This window comes from Bos taurus, chromosome 16 (assembly GCF_002263795.3).
Source record: "Bos taurus isolate L1 Dominette 01449 registration number 42190680 breed Hereford chromosome 16, ARS-UCD2.0, whole genome shotgun sequence".
Lineage (NCBI taxonomy): Eukaryota > Metazoa > Chordata > Mammalia > Artiodactyla > Bovidae > Bos > Bos taurus.
Window position 1 is genome coordinate 51,859,797 of NC_037343.1, and position 14,758 is coordinate 51,874,554.

General features: G+C 47.0%; 1 protein-coding gene across 4 annotated transcripts in view; it reads right to left on the minus strand.

The window, feature by feature from the left end:
* PLEKHM2 (pleckstrin homology and RUN domain containing M2) overlaps positions 1-5,985 on the minus strand; it is a 39,958-nt gene extending 33,973 nt beyond the window's left edge. For 2 of the 4 annotated variants that reach the window (XM_059875380.1, XM_059875379.1), the window contains exon 1: positions 5,749-5,985. Coding sequence is in view for 2 of the 4 variants with exons in the window: in XM_059875379.1 (XP_059731362.1) it covers positions 5,749-5,808 (60 nt within the window). In the remaining 2 variants the exon portion in view is untranslated. Of the gene's footprint in view, positions 1-4,009; positions 5,663-5,748 lie in introns of those variants that run through there. The other 2 variants (NM_001192416.2, XM_059875381.1) reach the window with 2 other exon arrangements.
* Between the last annotated feature and the right edge of the window lie 8,773 nt (positions 5,986-14,758).

Here is a 14,758-nt window from a genome sequence, read left to right on the forward strand (position 1 = left end):
GGTATTTGTGTGTTTTTTAAAACACAACTACTCGTTTTCCTAAGCTAAGGTCTCACTCAACCATCCCAGTCAGTGTCCCTCCCGTAAGTCATGTTACCTCTTGAGGCAAGTCTTCCCTGACTGCCCCCCAACCCTCCCATTCCCTCCAGCAGATCCCTCCTGCTCACCACCTTATCCTGCCTGGCCTTCAAGCCACATCACAACCAGAAGGTCTTTGTATTGGTTTGTGTGTATGCACACTATGTTGGGTCCGACTCTTTGCAGCCCCACAGACTGTAGCCTGCCAGGCACCTCTGTCCATGAGATTTCCCCAGGCAAAAATACTGGAGTGGGTTGCCATTTCCTTCTCCAGGGCATCTTCCCGACCCAGGGATCAAAACTACATTGCTTCCATCTCCTGCATTGGCAGGCAGATTCTTTACCAGCTGAGCCACCGGGAAAGCCCTTGAATTGCTTTGTCTGCTAATGTATCACTCTCCCCTCCTACTGGAATATCCACTCCACAGATCTTGTCTGCTGTGCTCGCTTCTACCCTTTTAGGGCTGAGGGCACTTAGGACAGAAGGCGATCAGCAAAAGTTTTTGAAAGTCAGGATTACATGGACATCCCGTAGTATTTACGGGAGTGACTGCATTGGTTCCACAAACCTGGCATGGTGCAAAAATCCAGAGACAATACAGATTTCATTAACTATATGGAACCAGCCATCACACCAATTTCTCTGAACATGATCCCCAGCCTACCCTAGGGAGGATATTTCTGTGCACAGATAGTAGCTCTGCGCCAATTCCAGCCTGCAACCTGTATATGCAAAAAAGGCTTAGGGGAACACAGCCACACCCATACATGTATGGATTGTCTGTGGCTGCTTTTGAGTTGAACTGAAGAGTTTCGACAAAGACCACATGGGCTGAAAATATTCACCATCTGGCCTTAGAGGAAAAAGTCTGACAAACCGTGAGTGTGAAGAAACAGAAGTGTAGTGTAAGACTTAGAAAACTACCCCAGAGAAAAAACGGCAGGGTTCACACAGACACTTGCCAGTGCTAGCGGTAGCTAATATCTTAGTCAGGCCTTGTTATGTGCAAGATACTGTGCTCTAAGATATTTTGGTCTGAGTGTATCGTCTCCTGCAATTTAATTCTCATTAGAACTGTGAGTAGGTTCTGATTGCTGAGGCTAAATGAGGTCCAGTAATTTGCCAGGGTCAACAGAGTCAGTGACAAATCTAATTCAAACCCCAAGCGAGGTCTGTGTGCTCTGAAACTTGCGCTTGGAGCCACCATGCTGGACAGCTTCCACGGAAAGCACTTTCCAGCCATAGTGAAGGGAACTCTCAGCACTCTTGAGACTGGTATGTCTCCTCATTGTCCTCAGAAGACCACCAGGACGTCCCTGCTGCCTTGGGATACTTTGTCGTTTTTGTTCAGTCGCTCAGTTGTGTCCAACTCTTTGCAACCCCATGAAGGGCAGCACACCAGGCTTCCCTGTCCTTCACTATCTCCTGGAGTTTGCTTATTGAGTTGATGATGACATCCAACCATCTCATCCTTGGGGACGTTAAATGCCCACTATTTTCTATCTTAAATGCTCACTTCTTCTCTGTCTCTGAATTCTACTGATTTGTCAAGACTCTGTACAAGCTCGCCTTCTCTGAAGCTTCTTCTCCTGGTGATTAATTCTTCACCTGGTTAAAATTCTTCCTCCAATCAATATATTAACTGTTGGAGGGTAAAAACTGCCTTCGACAGCACAGAACCTTTGCTCAGACTGCAAGCATATGCAACAGACATGCTCCTCAGAAACAAAACAAAACTCTCATGAAAACCACAGCCTCCCCTCCCCTGGAGAAGATGCTACTTAATAGACCACACGCCAGTTCAAAATGCTAACACTGCCTTTGACTTGGACGTCTCTCTTTAGCTGTTAACAAATTGGCAACCACAAGCTTTATCATCTGCACCTGAGACGTTTCATAAGGAACGTGCCTTTCATTGTTATCATTGTCATTTACCTGTGCCAACTATTAAATTCTCCAGTTCTCTCCTACCCCCACAAATCCTGCCTTCATATCAGCTACTGCATCTCTCGTGTTACAGGGCATGTTCAGCATCACAAAATCTAGATGTGAGAACAGTTGAACTCAACAAGGCTCTTGAGAGTCCCTTGGACAGCAAGGAGATCAAACCAGTCAATCCTAAAGGAAATCAACCCTGAATATTCATTGGAAAGACTGATGCTGAAGCTCCAATAACTTGGCCACCTCATACGAAGAGCTGACTCGCTGGAAAAGACTCTGATACTGGGAAAGATTGGGGGCAGGAGGAGAAGGGGGCAACAGAGGATGAGATGGTTAGATGGCATCACCAACTCAACGGCCATGAGTTTGAGAAAACTCTGGAAGATAGTGAAGGATAGGGAAGCTTGGTGTACTGCAGTCCATGGCATTTCAAAGAGTTGGAAACGACTGAGTGACTGAACAACAATGCTGCTTAGGGAGAGTGGTGCTTGGGGGCATCATTTCTGGGGTGATGGCTATGGTTGTTTCTTGCCGTAGGTGCTGGATACATGGATGTGCTCACTTTGTGAGAACCCATTCAACTGTATGTTTAGAAGTATAGGTATATTCTATTTCAATAAAAAGTTCTCAAATATCCTGTGTAAATATAGCTTACACATGTGGATTTTTTTTTTTTTTTTTGCAGAAACCCACACCTCATTTTATTCATGAAACATCCTTAAAAAGGACGGGTCAGACCATCTTACCAGAGGTAGCATGGAAGAAAAAGCAAAGCAACTCTCATGGTGACATATAAAAATGAAGGTGAGACTGATGTTCAAGGTCACATCTGACCCCAAGACTGTGAGCCCTCAAAGCCTACCACTGTAGCTGAACTGATTCCTATTAGAAGCAGATACTCTGACTCAGAAAACCAAATGCCCTTCATGTGTGAGAATCAAAATAGTTTTCTGAAACACGACATACAAAGGAAATGGGTAACAAGTCTAAATGATACATAGCAATATTTAGGTGCTTAGGCCTTCAGCCATCTTCAGACCCTGTAAAAGTGAAGAACTGCCTGACCACAAACAAACAGAAGAAGCGACCACTTATGCTACACACTGAATGTATTTGCTTTTTAGTAGTGTCTGACTCTCTGTGACGCTAGGGATTGCAGCACACCAGGCTTCCCCATCCTTCACTATCTCCCGGAGTTTGCTCAAACTCATGTCCATTGAGTCAGTGATGCTATTCAATTATCTTGTCCTCTGTTGCGCCCCCTTCTCCTCCTGCCCAAATGTACGCCCCTCCCCAAATTCAGATGTTGAAATTCTAACCACCAATGTGATGGTGTTAGGAGGTGGGGCCTTTGGGAGGTGATTAGGTCCTGAAGGTGGAGCCCTCAAGAATGGGATTAGAGCTCTTATAAGAGACCAAGGAGAGCTCCCTCCCCCCAAATCATGTGAGGGCACAGGGAGAAGTCAGCAGTCTTCAGCCATAAAGACAGCCCTCACCATTTTTTGGTTGTTGATCAATCACTCAGTTATGTAAGACTCTTTGCCACCCCCATGGACTGTAAGGCTCCTCCTGCCAGGCTCCTCTGTCCATGGGATTCTCCAGGCAAGAATACTGGAGTGGGTAGCCATTCCCTTCTCCAGGGGATCTTCCCAACCTCAGGGATCGAACCCAGGTCTCCTGCACTGCAGGCAGATTTTTTACCGTCTGAGCCACCAGGGAAATCCAGAACCTCATCATGCTGGGACTCAGTATTTTCAGGCTTCCAGCCTCCAGAATCATGACAAATAAATTTATGTTGTTTTATAAGCCCCCCAGTCTTCGGTGGTTTGCTTTAGCAGCCCAAACAGACTAAGACAACTTTTGAAGACTGGGTTAAGCACCAGGCTAAACACTCTACACACAGACTCTCAACAAATACTCCCAAGAGCCCTGATTCTATCCCTGCTTTATAGATGAGAAACCAAGGCACAGAGAGGGTAAGGAACCTACCTAAGGTTACATGGTTATTCATCGGCAGGGCGGGATTGAACCCAGGCCGCCAGACTCCAGAATCCATGTTCTTAAACATGACACTCGCCATGCCTCCTGTTGTGATGTACCTGGGGACAAGTTTCCAGTTTCTAGTGTGTGACATACCTTCTTGTCATGCTTGTCCAAGCACATACAATGATAAGAATCTTGGCCAACACACCCAACTCTTTCGTAAGTGGCAGGCTGATTTACAGAGTAGATCCCTGCTCTCAAAAGATTCATGCTGATGCACATGTCCAACCTCCTTCTACCCGGACTTTCCCCATTTATTCGTAAATTAGAGATTGAAAATCAAAATGTGTGGCCTACCTGAAGCTACAATCAGCCCAGATTAGACTAGAAAGGTGCCTACCTGAAGCCACAATCAGCCCAGATTAGATTAGAAAGGTCAATTGTTTTCTTTTGTCTTCATTGCCAAAGATGGATTGCTTTTAGACAAAGTATTTGCTCATCCTACACTCCTTGAGTAAGCAAAAAACAATGCCCTACTGCATAAGCAAAGTTAGGAAAACTAAAACTTTTGTCAGATGTCTACAATGCTGCTTTTAGTTTTACTTTTAGAGGAACATTATAGTAAGAGCACATTTTGAATCTCCTTTTCTTTTTAAGCCACATCGATCTTTATGAACGGTAAAATTGCTGGTCTATGTTGCTTTTGAGGAATTTAAGTGGGGATAGAGGGGAACATGATTATTTAAACATAATGGTTCATTTAATGAATTCTCTTCATTTTGGAAGTAATCAATCTGATGAGCCTTCTTTTACCCCTCACATCATCCCCCCCACAACCTACCCCAGTTTCTGAGACTATAGGGTGAACTAGGAAGTCAAATTAGGAAAACACTCCAACAATATTCCTCAAATGATGGTCAATTCTGGTTTGGTTTTAAGTGAACATGAATCCTACCTTTTGGCATGGGGACCCTTTCTCAGATGAGCTGACTTCTTCAAACAGATAGTTATTAATATATGCCTTTAATAGGTCATATTTTTTTCTCCACTTGGAATTGGGACATTGATCTCTCCTGCAGGGAGCACCATACACCGGTGTCACCAAGTTCTATAGGTCTCTGTCCAAAATGCAAAGTACTTTAGTTCTCAATCAAAGCTCCGAAGTGAGCCTCTTCTAAATTGCCATCCTTGGGCAAGATTATTCAAGAAACTTCCCAGGACCAGAGGCAATGTCACCCCGAACTGGGAAGGCTGGAAGCTGCTTGTCATGGGCCGTCACCCTGACTGCGGACTCCCCTAGATGCAGGCACAGGGCGGATGGAGGATGCAGCGATGCTGCCCAGAGATGCGCGGCAGGTGGGGCCCTCCCAGAGCTTTTTTGCCACTACGCTCAGAGGAGGGGGTCCTGGCGAGTGGCAGCCCCTCTAAGTGACGCAGGGCCCCTGGGCCTGGCTATGTGGAAGCTCCCAGGACGCTGACCTCAACTTTGTTCTGTAAAAATAGCTCAGAGGCAGGGGCGCTCACGTGAGCCGCCCGGGCTTCTTCTCCATCGTCCCGGGGCTCCCGGCGGCTTCTCGTCCCCGGGGTCGCGGAGGGGAAGGGCGGTGTCCTGAGCCCCGGTGACAGGAAGGACCCCGGGCGAGGGACCCGAGGAAAGAAGGGGGCGCTGGGTGGGGTCGAGGGCCCGAGCCGGGCGGGCCGGGTTGGCCTTGGGGCCCGGGCCGGGGCGGGCAGGCCACACTCACCTTCTTCACCGACAGCGAGATGTTCTCCAGAATCCGGTCCTTCACCTCCCGCGGCTCCATGGCGCCGCTGCCGCCGCCGCCCCGCCGCCGCCGCTTCCCGCGCCGGGGCCCCGGGGCCGTCGCCAACCGCTGCCGCCGGCCGTGCGGGGGCTCCGTCGTGCCGGCCGCGGGGCCCGGCGCCCGCCGCCCGGCCCTCGCCTCGCCCGGCCCCTCGCTCCGCCGCGGCCCGGCGGCTCCGGAGCGCGGCCGGCGGGGAAGGAGGCTGTGCGCGGCGGCGGCGGCAGGAACTGATGTCAGGCGGGGCGGCGCCTAGGCCGATGGTCGGGCTGGGACGCCGGCGCCGCGTCGCGCCGGGGAAACCGGGGACTGGGAGACCCCCTTGGCCTCCAGACCCAGGCGCCCTGGCCCCTCCTCAGAGACCCTGGAGGCCCTTCCCGCCCGGGGGAGGACCCTCCGATCGGACCCCCGGGACCTGGAGACCCCTCCCCCGCCCGCCAGAGGCCACCGGTAGCCTCCCCTTCCTTAGCCCCAGTTGAGTTCAGTTCAGTTCAGTCGCTCAGTCGTGTCCGACTCTTTGCGACCCCATGAATCACAGCACGCCAGGCCTCCCTGTCCATCACAAACTCCCGGAGTTCACCCAAACTCATGTCCATCGAGTCGGTGATGCCATCCAGCCATCTCATCCTCTGTCGTCCCCTTCTCCTCCTGCCCCCAATCCCTCCCAGCATCAGAGGCTTTTCCAATGAGTCAGCTCTTCGCATGAGGTGACCAAAGCATTGGAGTTTCAGCTTTAGCATCATTCCTTCCAAAGAACACCCAGGACTGATCTCCTTCAGAATGGACTGGTTGGATCTCCTTGCAGTCCAAGGGACTCTCAAGAGTCTTCTCCAACACCACAGTGCAAAAGCATCAATTCTTCAGCGCTCAGCTTTCTTCACATTCCAACTCTCACATCCATACATGACCACTGGAAAAACCATAGCCTTGACTAGATGGACCTTTGTTGGCAAAGTAATGTCTCTGCTTTTTAATATGCTATCTAGGTTGGTCATAACTTTCCTTCCAAGGAGTAGGTGTCTTTTAATTTCATGGCTGCAATCACCATCTGTAGTGATTTTGGAGGCCCCAAAAATAAAGTCTGACACTGTTTCCACTGTTTCCCCATCTATTTCCCATGAAGTGATGGGACCAGATGCCATGATCTTAGTTTTCTTTTCTTTTTTTTTCCTTAGTTTTCTGAATGTTGAGCTTTAAGCCAACTTTTTCACTCTCCTCTTTCACTTTCATCAAGAGGCTCTTTAGTTCCTCTTCACTTTCTGCCATAAGGGTGGTGTCATCTGCATATCTGAGGTTATTGATATTTCTCCCGGCCATCTTGATTCTAGCTTGTGCTTCTTCCAGCCCAGCGTTTCTCATGATGTACTCTGCATATACGTTAAATAAGCAGGGTGACAATATACAGCCTTGACGTACTCCTTTTCCTATTTGGAACCAGTCTGTTGTTCCATGTCCAGTTCTAACTATTTCTTCCTGATTTGCATACAGGTTTCTCAAGAGGTAGGTCAGGTGGTCTGGTATTCCCATCTCTTTCAGAATTTTCCACAGTTTATTGTGATCCACACAGTCGAGACCCCTCAAAGCTCAGACCCCGGCTCTCAGCCCAGAAACCCAGGCCCCTTGGCTTTGGGCAGCATGGAGACCCCCTCCCGGACCTGCCCACAGAACCCTGCCAACTGGCCCTCACCAGCCCAGGGTTCCCCACCCTCACAGCCCAGTCTCCAACTTTTAGGCCACTCCGGGTCCTCGGTGCTCCTCCCCACCCCCAAAACACTCTCTCCTTTCAACTTCATCTTCAGTCCCGAAGCCCTTGCCTGTTCTCACCCTTATCCCACTTCTTCAGCTGGTCCACATGTCCTGAGGACCTAACAGCCTCAGCCCCGAAGCCCACCATAACGATTCCCCTTCTCCCCACACACCCGCCTCTCTAAATTCGTATTTTGAAGCAAGCCACTTACACTTTAGAGTTCTCAGAGCCCTACCTGGCTCACTCATTCATTTGGTCCGCAAGTAAGTATATTCCTGATACATTCATTAGTTCCTTTCTATTCTTTTTTTTTTTGGTCAATATATATTCATTGTATTTTTTTTTCACTTTTTATAAGTTGAGAAATATGTCATATATTAGTTTCAGGTATATGATGTGATTTGATGTAAGTATATATTGTAAGATGATTGGCACCCTTTTTACTCTCAAGATACCCCAATTCTCAGCTACAGGTGTCTGATTTTCACTCTTCTCTCCTAAGGCTGCCCCTCCCTCAGCCTCTCAGTCACTCCAACACTGATCAGAAACACTGACTGTACAGCCTATCCTAGCTGGACCCCGCCCAATACACATAAAAATGATACCTCTCCATCCCTCAGTTTCCCAGGAGAGACCCAAGATCGTAATAGTTATTTTTTTGGTTTTTATGAGACTGGATAAGGGGGTAAAAAGTATGTGCCAAGGAAAAGGAGGGAGAAACAGATTGCTGTGTTTTATTACCACTGCAGGATCAGGATCAAGGACAAGAGTTCTTAATACCACCAATGATGATGATGAAAAGTGATGAGTACTGACCGTGTGCCATGAGCTGAGCTAAGTGCTTTCCATACATTTGTCTCACAAATCCTTGAATAACATTTCTGGTACAGGTGAAGAAATTGAGGGACAAGGGTAATTTGCCTAAAATCATAAAGCAAATGGTGGAGCCCAGAAACCATTTTTACCCTTTTCTGAGCCAAAGATCTCTTTATATTTCTTCCAGTAGTCATGTATGGATGTGAGAGTTGGACCATAAAGAAGGCTGAGCACTGAAGAATTGATGATTTCGAACTGTGGTGCTGGAGAAGACTCTTGAGAGTCCCTTGGACAGCAAGGAGATGAAGTCAGTCAATCCTAAAGGAAATCAACCCTGAATATTCATTGGAAGGATCGATGCTGAGGCTCCAGTCCTTTGGCCACCTGATAAGAAGAGCTGACTCATTGGAAAAGACTCTGATGCTAGGAAAGATTGAGGGCAGGAGGAGAAGAGGGCGACAGAGGATGTGATAGATAGTATCACCAACTCAATGCACATGTGTTTGAGCAAGCTTTGGGAAATAGTGAAGAACAGGAAAGCCTGGCATGCTTCAGTCCATGGGCTTGCAGAGTCAGACACAACTGAGCAACTGAACAACAATTCTAGGAGGTAACCCTACAGGGACTTGGTCTAACTCTTTAGAGAAAGAAGCAAAATCCCTAAACCCAGGGTATTTTCTGAGTTCAGGAAAATAGGAGATAACAGCCTCTGTAGAGCATAGAAGAGGGCAGAATGACAGGTGGGGATTGAGGCTGCAGTCACTGGACAGGTGAAGAAAAACCTGGAGGCAGAGGAAGCATTACTTTGAATTTGGAATGAAAGAACTTGGTGTCCAGAGGTGTTTGTGGCAAGTAGGAGGAAAGCTGGCTCGGATGACCTGTTGGTCTAGTAGCTTTGCTGCACTGCCTTCCCACTCCACCCAGACTGGGTGCCTACAGGCCCCAACGTGTCTGATGCAACTCCAGCCTCTGAGAATCTATTCAGCCCACAGCAAGGAATGAGCTAGCTTTGAGATTCCTCCCTCCTTTTAATAATAACAAGCCACCATCCAGGCAGCATCTTCTTCTGGGTGCCACCTTCCTATGAAGTTTACTCATGGCTTGGGCACATGACAGCTTCAAAAGGTGTTATTATCACTTGTTATTAAAAGGCCTGATGAAGGCGGTGGCATTTCTGGCTTGTTTCTATCTTCATGCATTGGGGAATGGTCAGATTCAATTTTTGACAACATTCAGGAGGAACTTACAGCCTTACTACCTAGCAAATTCCTTAGGCTTGTATAGGTATGTGAATGGATGGGATAAGTGAGGTCGATTTTAGTCTCTTAAGACTTCTTGCAGGGAAAGGGAGGGAGTCCAGTGTGTGTGTCCACATGCAGATAATTGGCCTAGGCCCAGGTGGCTCAGTGGTAAAGAATCCGCCTGCCAAAGCAGGAGATGCAGGTTCATCCCTGGGTCGGGAAGATCCCCTGAAGGAGAAAATGGCATCCCATTCCCCTGGAGGAGGGCATGGCAACCCACCCCAGTATTTTTGCCTGGAGAATGCTATGGACAGAGGAACCTGGTGGTTTACGGTCCATGGGGTGGCAAAGAGTTGGACACAACTGAGCAGGCATGCTTGCACCAGAGCTCAAATATGGAATCCATTTTTGCCTGTGAAAAGACAGAGAACAAAGAGAGGGTGCCTGTCCATCCTCTTATTGGGAGTCATTCAAGTTCAAAACTGAAACTTATTCATTTATTACACAAGACTTTACTGATCATGTGGAAAGGGCATGAGACTCTGAGGCATCCAGAGTCAAAAGCCTCAACTGAGTCACTCTAGGGCCCTGGGAAAATCTTAGTTTCCAAACCAGTGACACAGGAAAAATGATCTTTTCTTTTTTTAAATAATATTGTCTGCACCTAAATATACTGCCGAACACTGTCAGATGAGGAAGAAGTTGGGAAGGCAGGCAAGATCATAGAAGTACCACAGACCTGGACTACCAGGGCTCCTCTGCTCTTCTTTCCAGGTGTGTACTGCCTGAGAGAGGAAACAGAAAAAAATTCCAGCAACTATAACCTTAAAAGACAATTGGACAAGACTGTTAAAAAAAAAAGTGGAAGATGGTTTAAGGGACCAATTCCTCCCTTCCCCCCAACTCAAGGCAAATATATTTATATTCCCAGAGGAGGGAGTAAATATTTCCTTGGCCATTAGGCTTGTGAAGTTGCTCTCTGTCTAAGAAGGGAACAGAAGGGACTAATTGTAAAAAACAGCGATGGTCCAGGTTCCCATACCTTAACTCTGGTACCTGCACGTGCAGACAATCTGCAACTCTAGGACTGGGTAAGCTAACACAAGGCAACTTTAAATCTAGGGGGGGTTATTTTAAAATGTTGAACACCTGGGAAGTCCCTGGCGGTCCAGTGGTTAGGACTTGGCACTTTCACTACCGTGGATCCAGGTTCAATCCCTGGGGCAGGGAACTAACGTTGTGCGAGCTGAAAAAAAAAGTTAAACTTTCTATCCCTTCCTCCTTATTGTCCCGCCAGCAAGATGTGTTGGTGAAAACTGGGATGTCATTCAACCTCCCTGCTTCAGAGCCTCCAACAGCTTCTCATCAGAGCATTTGGAATAACATCCATTCTCTTCTCAGGCCTCCAAAGCCAGAGCTGATCTGATTCAGCCTGTCTCTGACTCATCTCCAATCTGTCCGCTGGTGTGTGCCCGCCCCCGCCAACCTTCTGCTTCTTACACAAGCTTGTGTGTTCACATCTCAGGGCCTTTGCTGGGAAAGCTCTTCCCCAGTGTGGCAGAGGCCTTGGGCTGTTCATCCAGAACTGCTTGCTCCACAGTGACAGCACTGTAGCCAGGCAGTGCTGGTGTATTGCCCAGCCTTCCTTGCGGAAGGCATGACAATATTATCAAGTTCTCTCCCAGGGCATGTGAACAGAAATAAAGTGATCCACTTCCTCCTCCATGTTCTTCCACCAAGTGGGATGAAGCCAAGGGGATGTCAGACTTATGAGAGAAGAGCCTTGTTCCCTAAGCACTGCCTGGATGAGATCTATCAACCAGGAACACCTGTTTGGACTAGATAGCACAGGCAAGATTAAAACTTGGTTTGTAATAAATTACTAGAATTTCTGGCCTCTTTGTTTCCTCAGCCTAGCCTGATGCAATACACCCAAGATTCTCACCTGGGGACTTCTCTGGTGGTTCAGTGCTTAGGATTCCATGATCCCAGTACAGGGACTGGGTTTGACCCCTGGTTGGGGAACTAGACCCCATAAGATGCAGCTGAGACTTGGTGCAGCCAAATAAATATTTTAAAAGCCTCACAGGGCAGGAGCCTCCTTGTCAGCCAGGTCTCAGTTTAAATGTTAGCTTCTCAGAAGACTTTTCTCTCTGATGGCTTTATTCCACATGAAGTAGCCTCTAGTCCCTTATAGCATGCCAACCTCCCAAATTTTCATTTTAGGATGTATTATTACCTGTGTTTTTTTGTCCGTGATCAGGCTTCAGACTCTGTTAGAACGTAAGCTCTGCAGAATGTGCACTTTTGCTCAGTTCATGCAATGCTGTGTTCACAGTGCCGACTCAGTGTCTGGCACATGACATTCAGTGTTTATTGACTTAGTATCTTCTGATTAAATTTTAATTCAATAGGGATGCAGAAAAATTTTCAGCTGACCATAGAAGTAAAAGCACATAAAGAGAACTTGCACCAAATAAAAGGCTGCTTCTCTTTACATGTGATTTGGGCCTTTTCTATTCTAGGAAGATAATGGATGAGGAATTATGGCCCAAGTCGGTACAACCATTATGGAGAGGTGCTGTTTGCCAGTCCCAAATTAGTCTTAGACGTGGGTGTAATAAAAATACTACCTCACAGGGAAGCCTGCAAACTTACTAACCTCATAATGTCATCTTTCCTTCTTTTTTTGGCCACACTGGGAGGCTTGTGGGATCTTAGTTGCCCAATGAGGGACTGAACCTGGGCCCATGGCAGTGAAGATGCTCTTAACCACTGCCAGGGAATCTGTCACCCATCTTAATCCACATTAAACTCAAGGTCTTCCAGGTGGTGCTAGTGGCAAAGAACCTGCCTGCCAATGCAGGAGATGTAAGAGATGAGGGTTCGATCCCTGGGTTGGGAAGATCCCCTGGAGAAGGGAATGACAACCCAGTCCAGCATTCTTGCCTGGAGAATCCCATGGACAGAGGAGCCTGGCAGGCTAGTCTACAGGGTCGCAAAGAGTCAGACATGACTGAAGTGACTTAGCACACACAAACCCAAGGTCAACAGTCACCCCAGGCTCGAACCCCTAAACCTGCACACTAACTTCAATGACCTGGCTGGGTTTCAGGTCATTTTTGTCACTCCACTCATGGGCCTTTGAGTCAGCCTAATGGTATTCACAGATTTATTACTTCAACACATATCTGAGGGCCTGCTATGCATAAGGCAAAGTTCTAGGCATTGGGAGATGTAGTGAAAAGGAGACAAACCCATATTCTCATGAAGCTTACATTTTAATGGGGAAGAGATAAGAGATACAAAAGCAAAATGAAGAATATACTAGGATGTGTCGGTGTTGAGAAAAATGAAGGAAAGTGACAAAGATAAATTAGCTAAAGAAGGCCTTACTGAGGTGGCATTTGAGTAAACCTAAAGGGAGTGAGAGAAAAAGCCATGGAGGTGTTCAGGGAAAGGACATTCCAGATCAAGGAAAAGTCAGAGGCACATAGGGACCTTGGACGCATTCTAAGGACTTAGGCTTTTACCCTGAGATTAGGGCCCACTGAGGGTTTAAGGAAAGGTATGAACTAACAGAATCATGCTGGCTGTTGTGCTAAGAACATTTTGTAGACAAGGGTAGAGGCAGGGAGACTTACTACAGTAACTGAGGTGAGAGGCGATGATGATGCCGCCTTGACCACGGTTAGAGAACTGATCAGATTTCAATTATACATATAATATGTATTTGGCTGCACCGGGTTTTAGTTGCATGTGGGATCTAGTTCCTTGACCAGGGGTTGAACCCAGGCCTGCTGCATTGGGAGTACGGTGTTTTAGCCATTGGATCACCAGGAAGCCTTCAACTATATTTTGAAATGGAGCCAATAGGATCCAGGATGGGTTGAATGTAGGTTGTGAAAGAACGGAGTCTAGGTCTGAGAGAACACCTGGAAGGATGAAGCTGCCATTGACTTCTCAAGGGAATCCTGAGAGGAGCAGGCTGGGGTGGGTGGTGGAATATTTCTGGTTCGGGGAATTTCTATTTCAGATACCTGAAGTTGAACAGGGAAAATGTTTGTTTTTAGTAACTTTCTAGGAGGAACCAAGCCACTCTAGCTCTTTTTAGACAAAACTCACAAATAAGGACTGGTAAAGCTATGGTCTTCCAGTAGTCTTGTATGGATGTGAGAGTTGAACTATAAAGAAAGCTAACACTGAAGAATTGATGCTTTTGACCTGTGGTGTTGGAGAAGACTCTTGAGAGTCCCTTGGACTGCAAGCAGATCCAACCAGTTAATCCTAAAGGAAATCAGTCCTGAATATTCATTGGAAGGACTGATGCTGAAGCTGAAACTCCAATCCTTTGGCCACCTGATGCGAAGAACTGACTCACTGGAAAAGACCCTGATGCTGGGAAAGACTGAAGGCGGGAGAAGGGGACGACACAGGCTGAGGTGGTTGGATGGCATCACTGACTCAATGGACGTTGAGTTTGAATAAGCTCCAGTTGGTGATGGACAGCATGCCAGGTGTGCAGCAGACCAGGTGTGCAGGTCGCAAGGAGTCAGACACGACTACGCAACTGAACTGATAGTCTGTTAATCCTATTAGAACACTAATAGTTTTGAACAGGGAAGCATTATCTGCTGACAATTTAGCCCTTTAAGATGGAAGTATGTTCTGCTTAATCTGCATTTTGAAATTTAGAACTATGTTCTTGAACTTTCCCCCCCATTCCTCTGTATTTCTATTTTTAAATGTATATCCTTTTTCTTCTATTTTCTTCCTGCAAGCTGTAGATTCCTGCCGTAAATCCAATTCATTTCCGTGATGCTTGTAAATCTCCCCCCACCTTAAAACATAGATGCAGTAAATTTCCCTTTCTCTGTACCAAAGATCTAGAATTCTTTCCACCAATAACTGTTTCACAATTTCCTCCACTCGTATCAAGTACTAGAAACCTCATTTCAAATGAACTGATTATCAAAACATTGAGATCTGAACAATGGAAAAATAATTAGTACTTCTTACCTCCGACTAGAGGTAGCTTTGGCTCTCAGCATTCTGATAGTCAAGGAAAGATAACAGAACAAGGCGGGTTGTGTCTAGACTACTCCCTGTGTATATCAGCTGATCCATGTACATTGGCTACTGCTTAGTC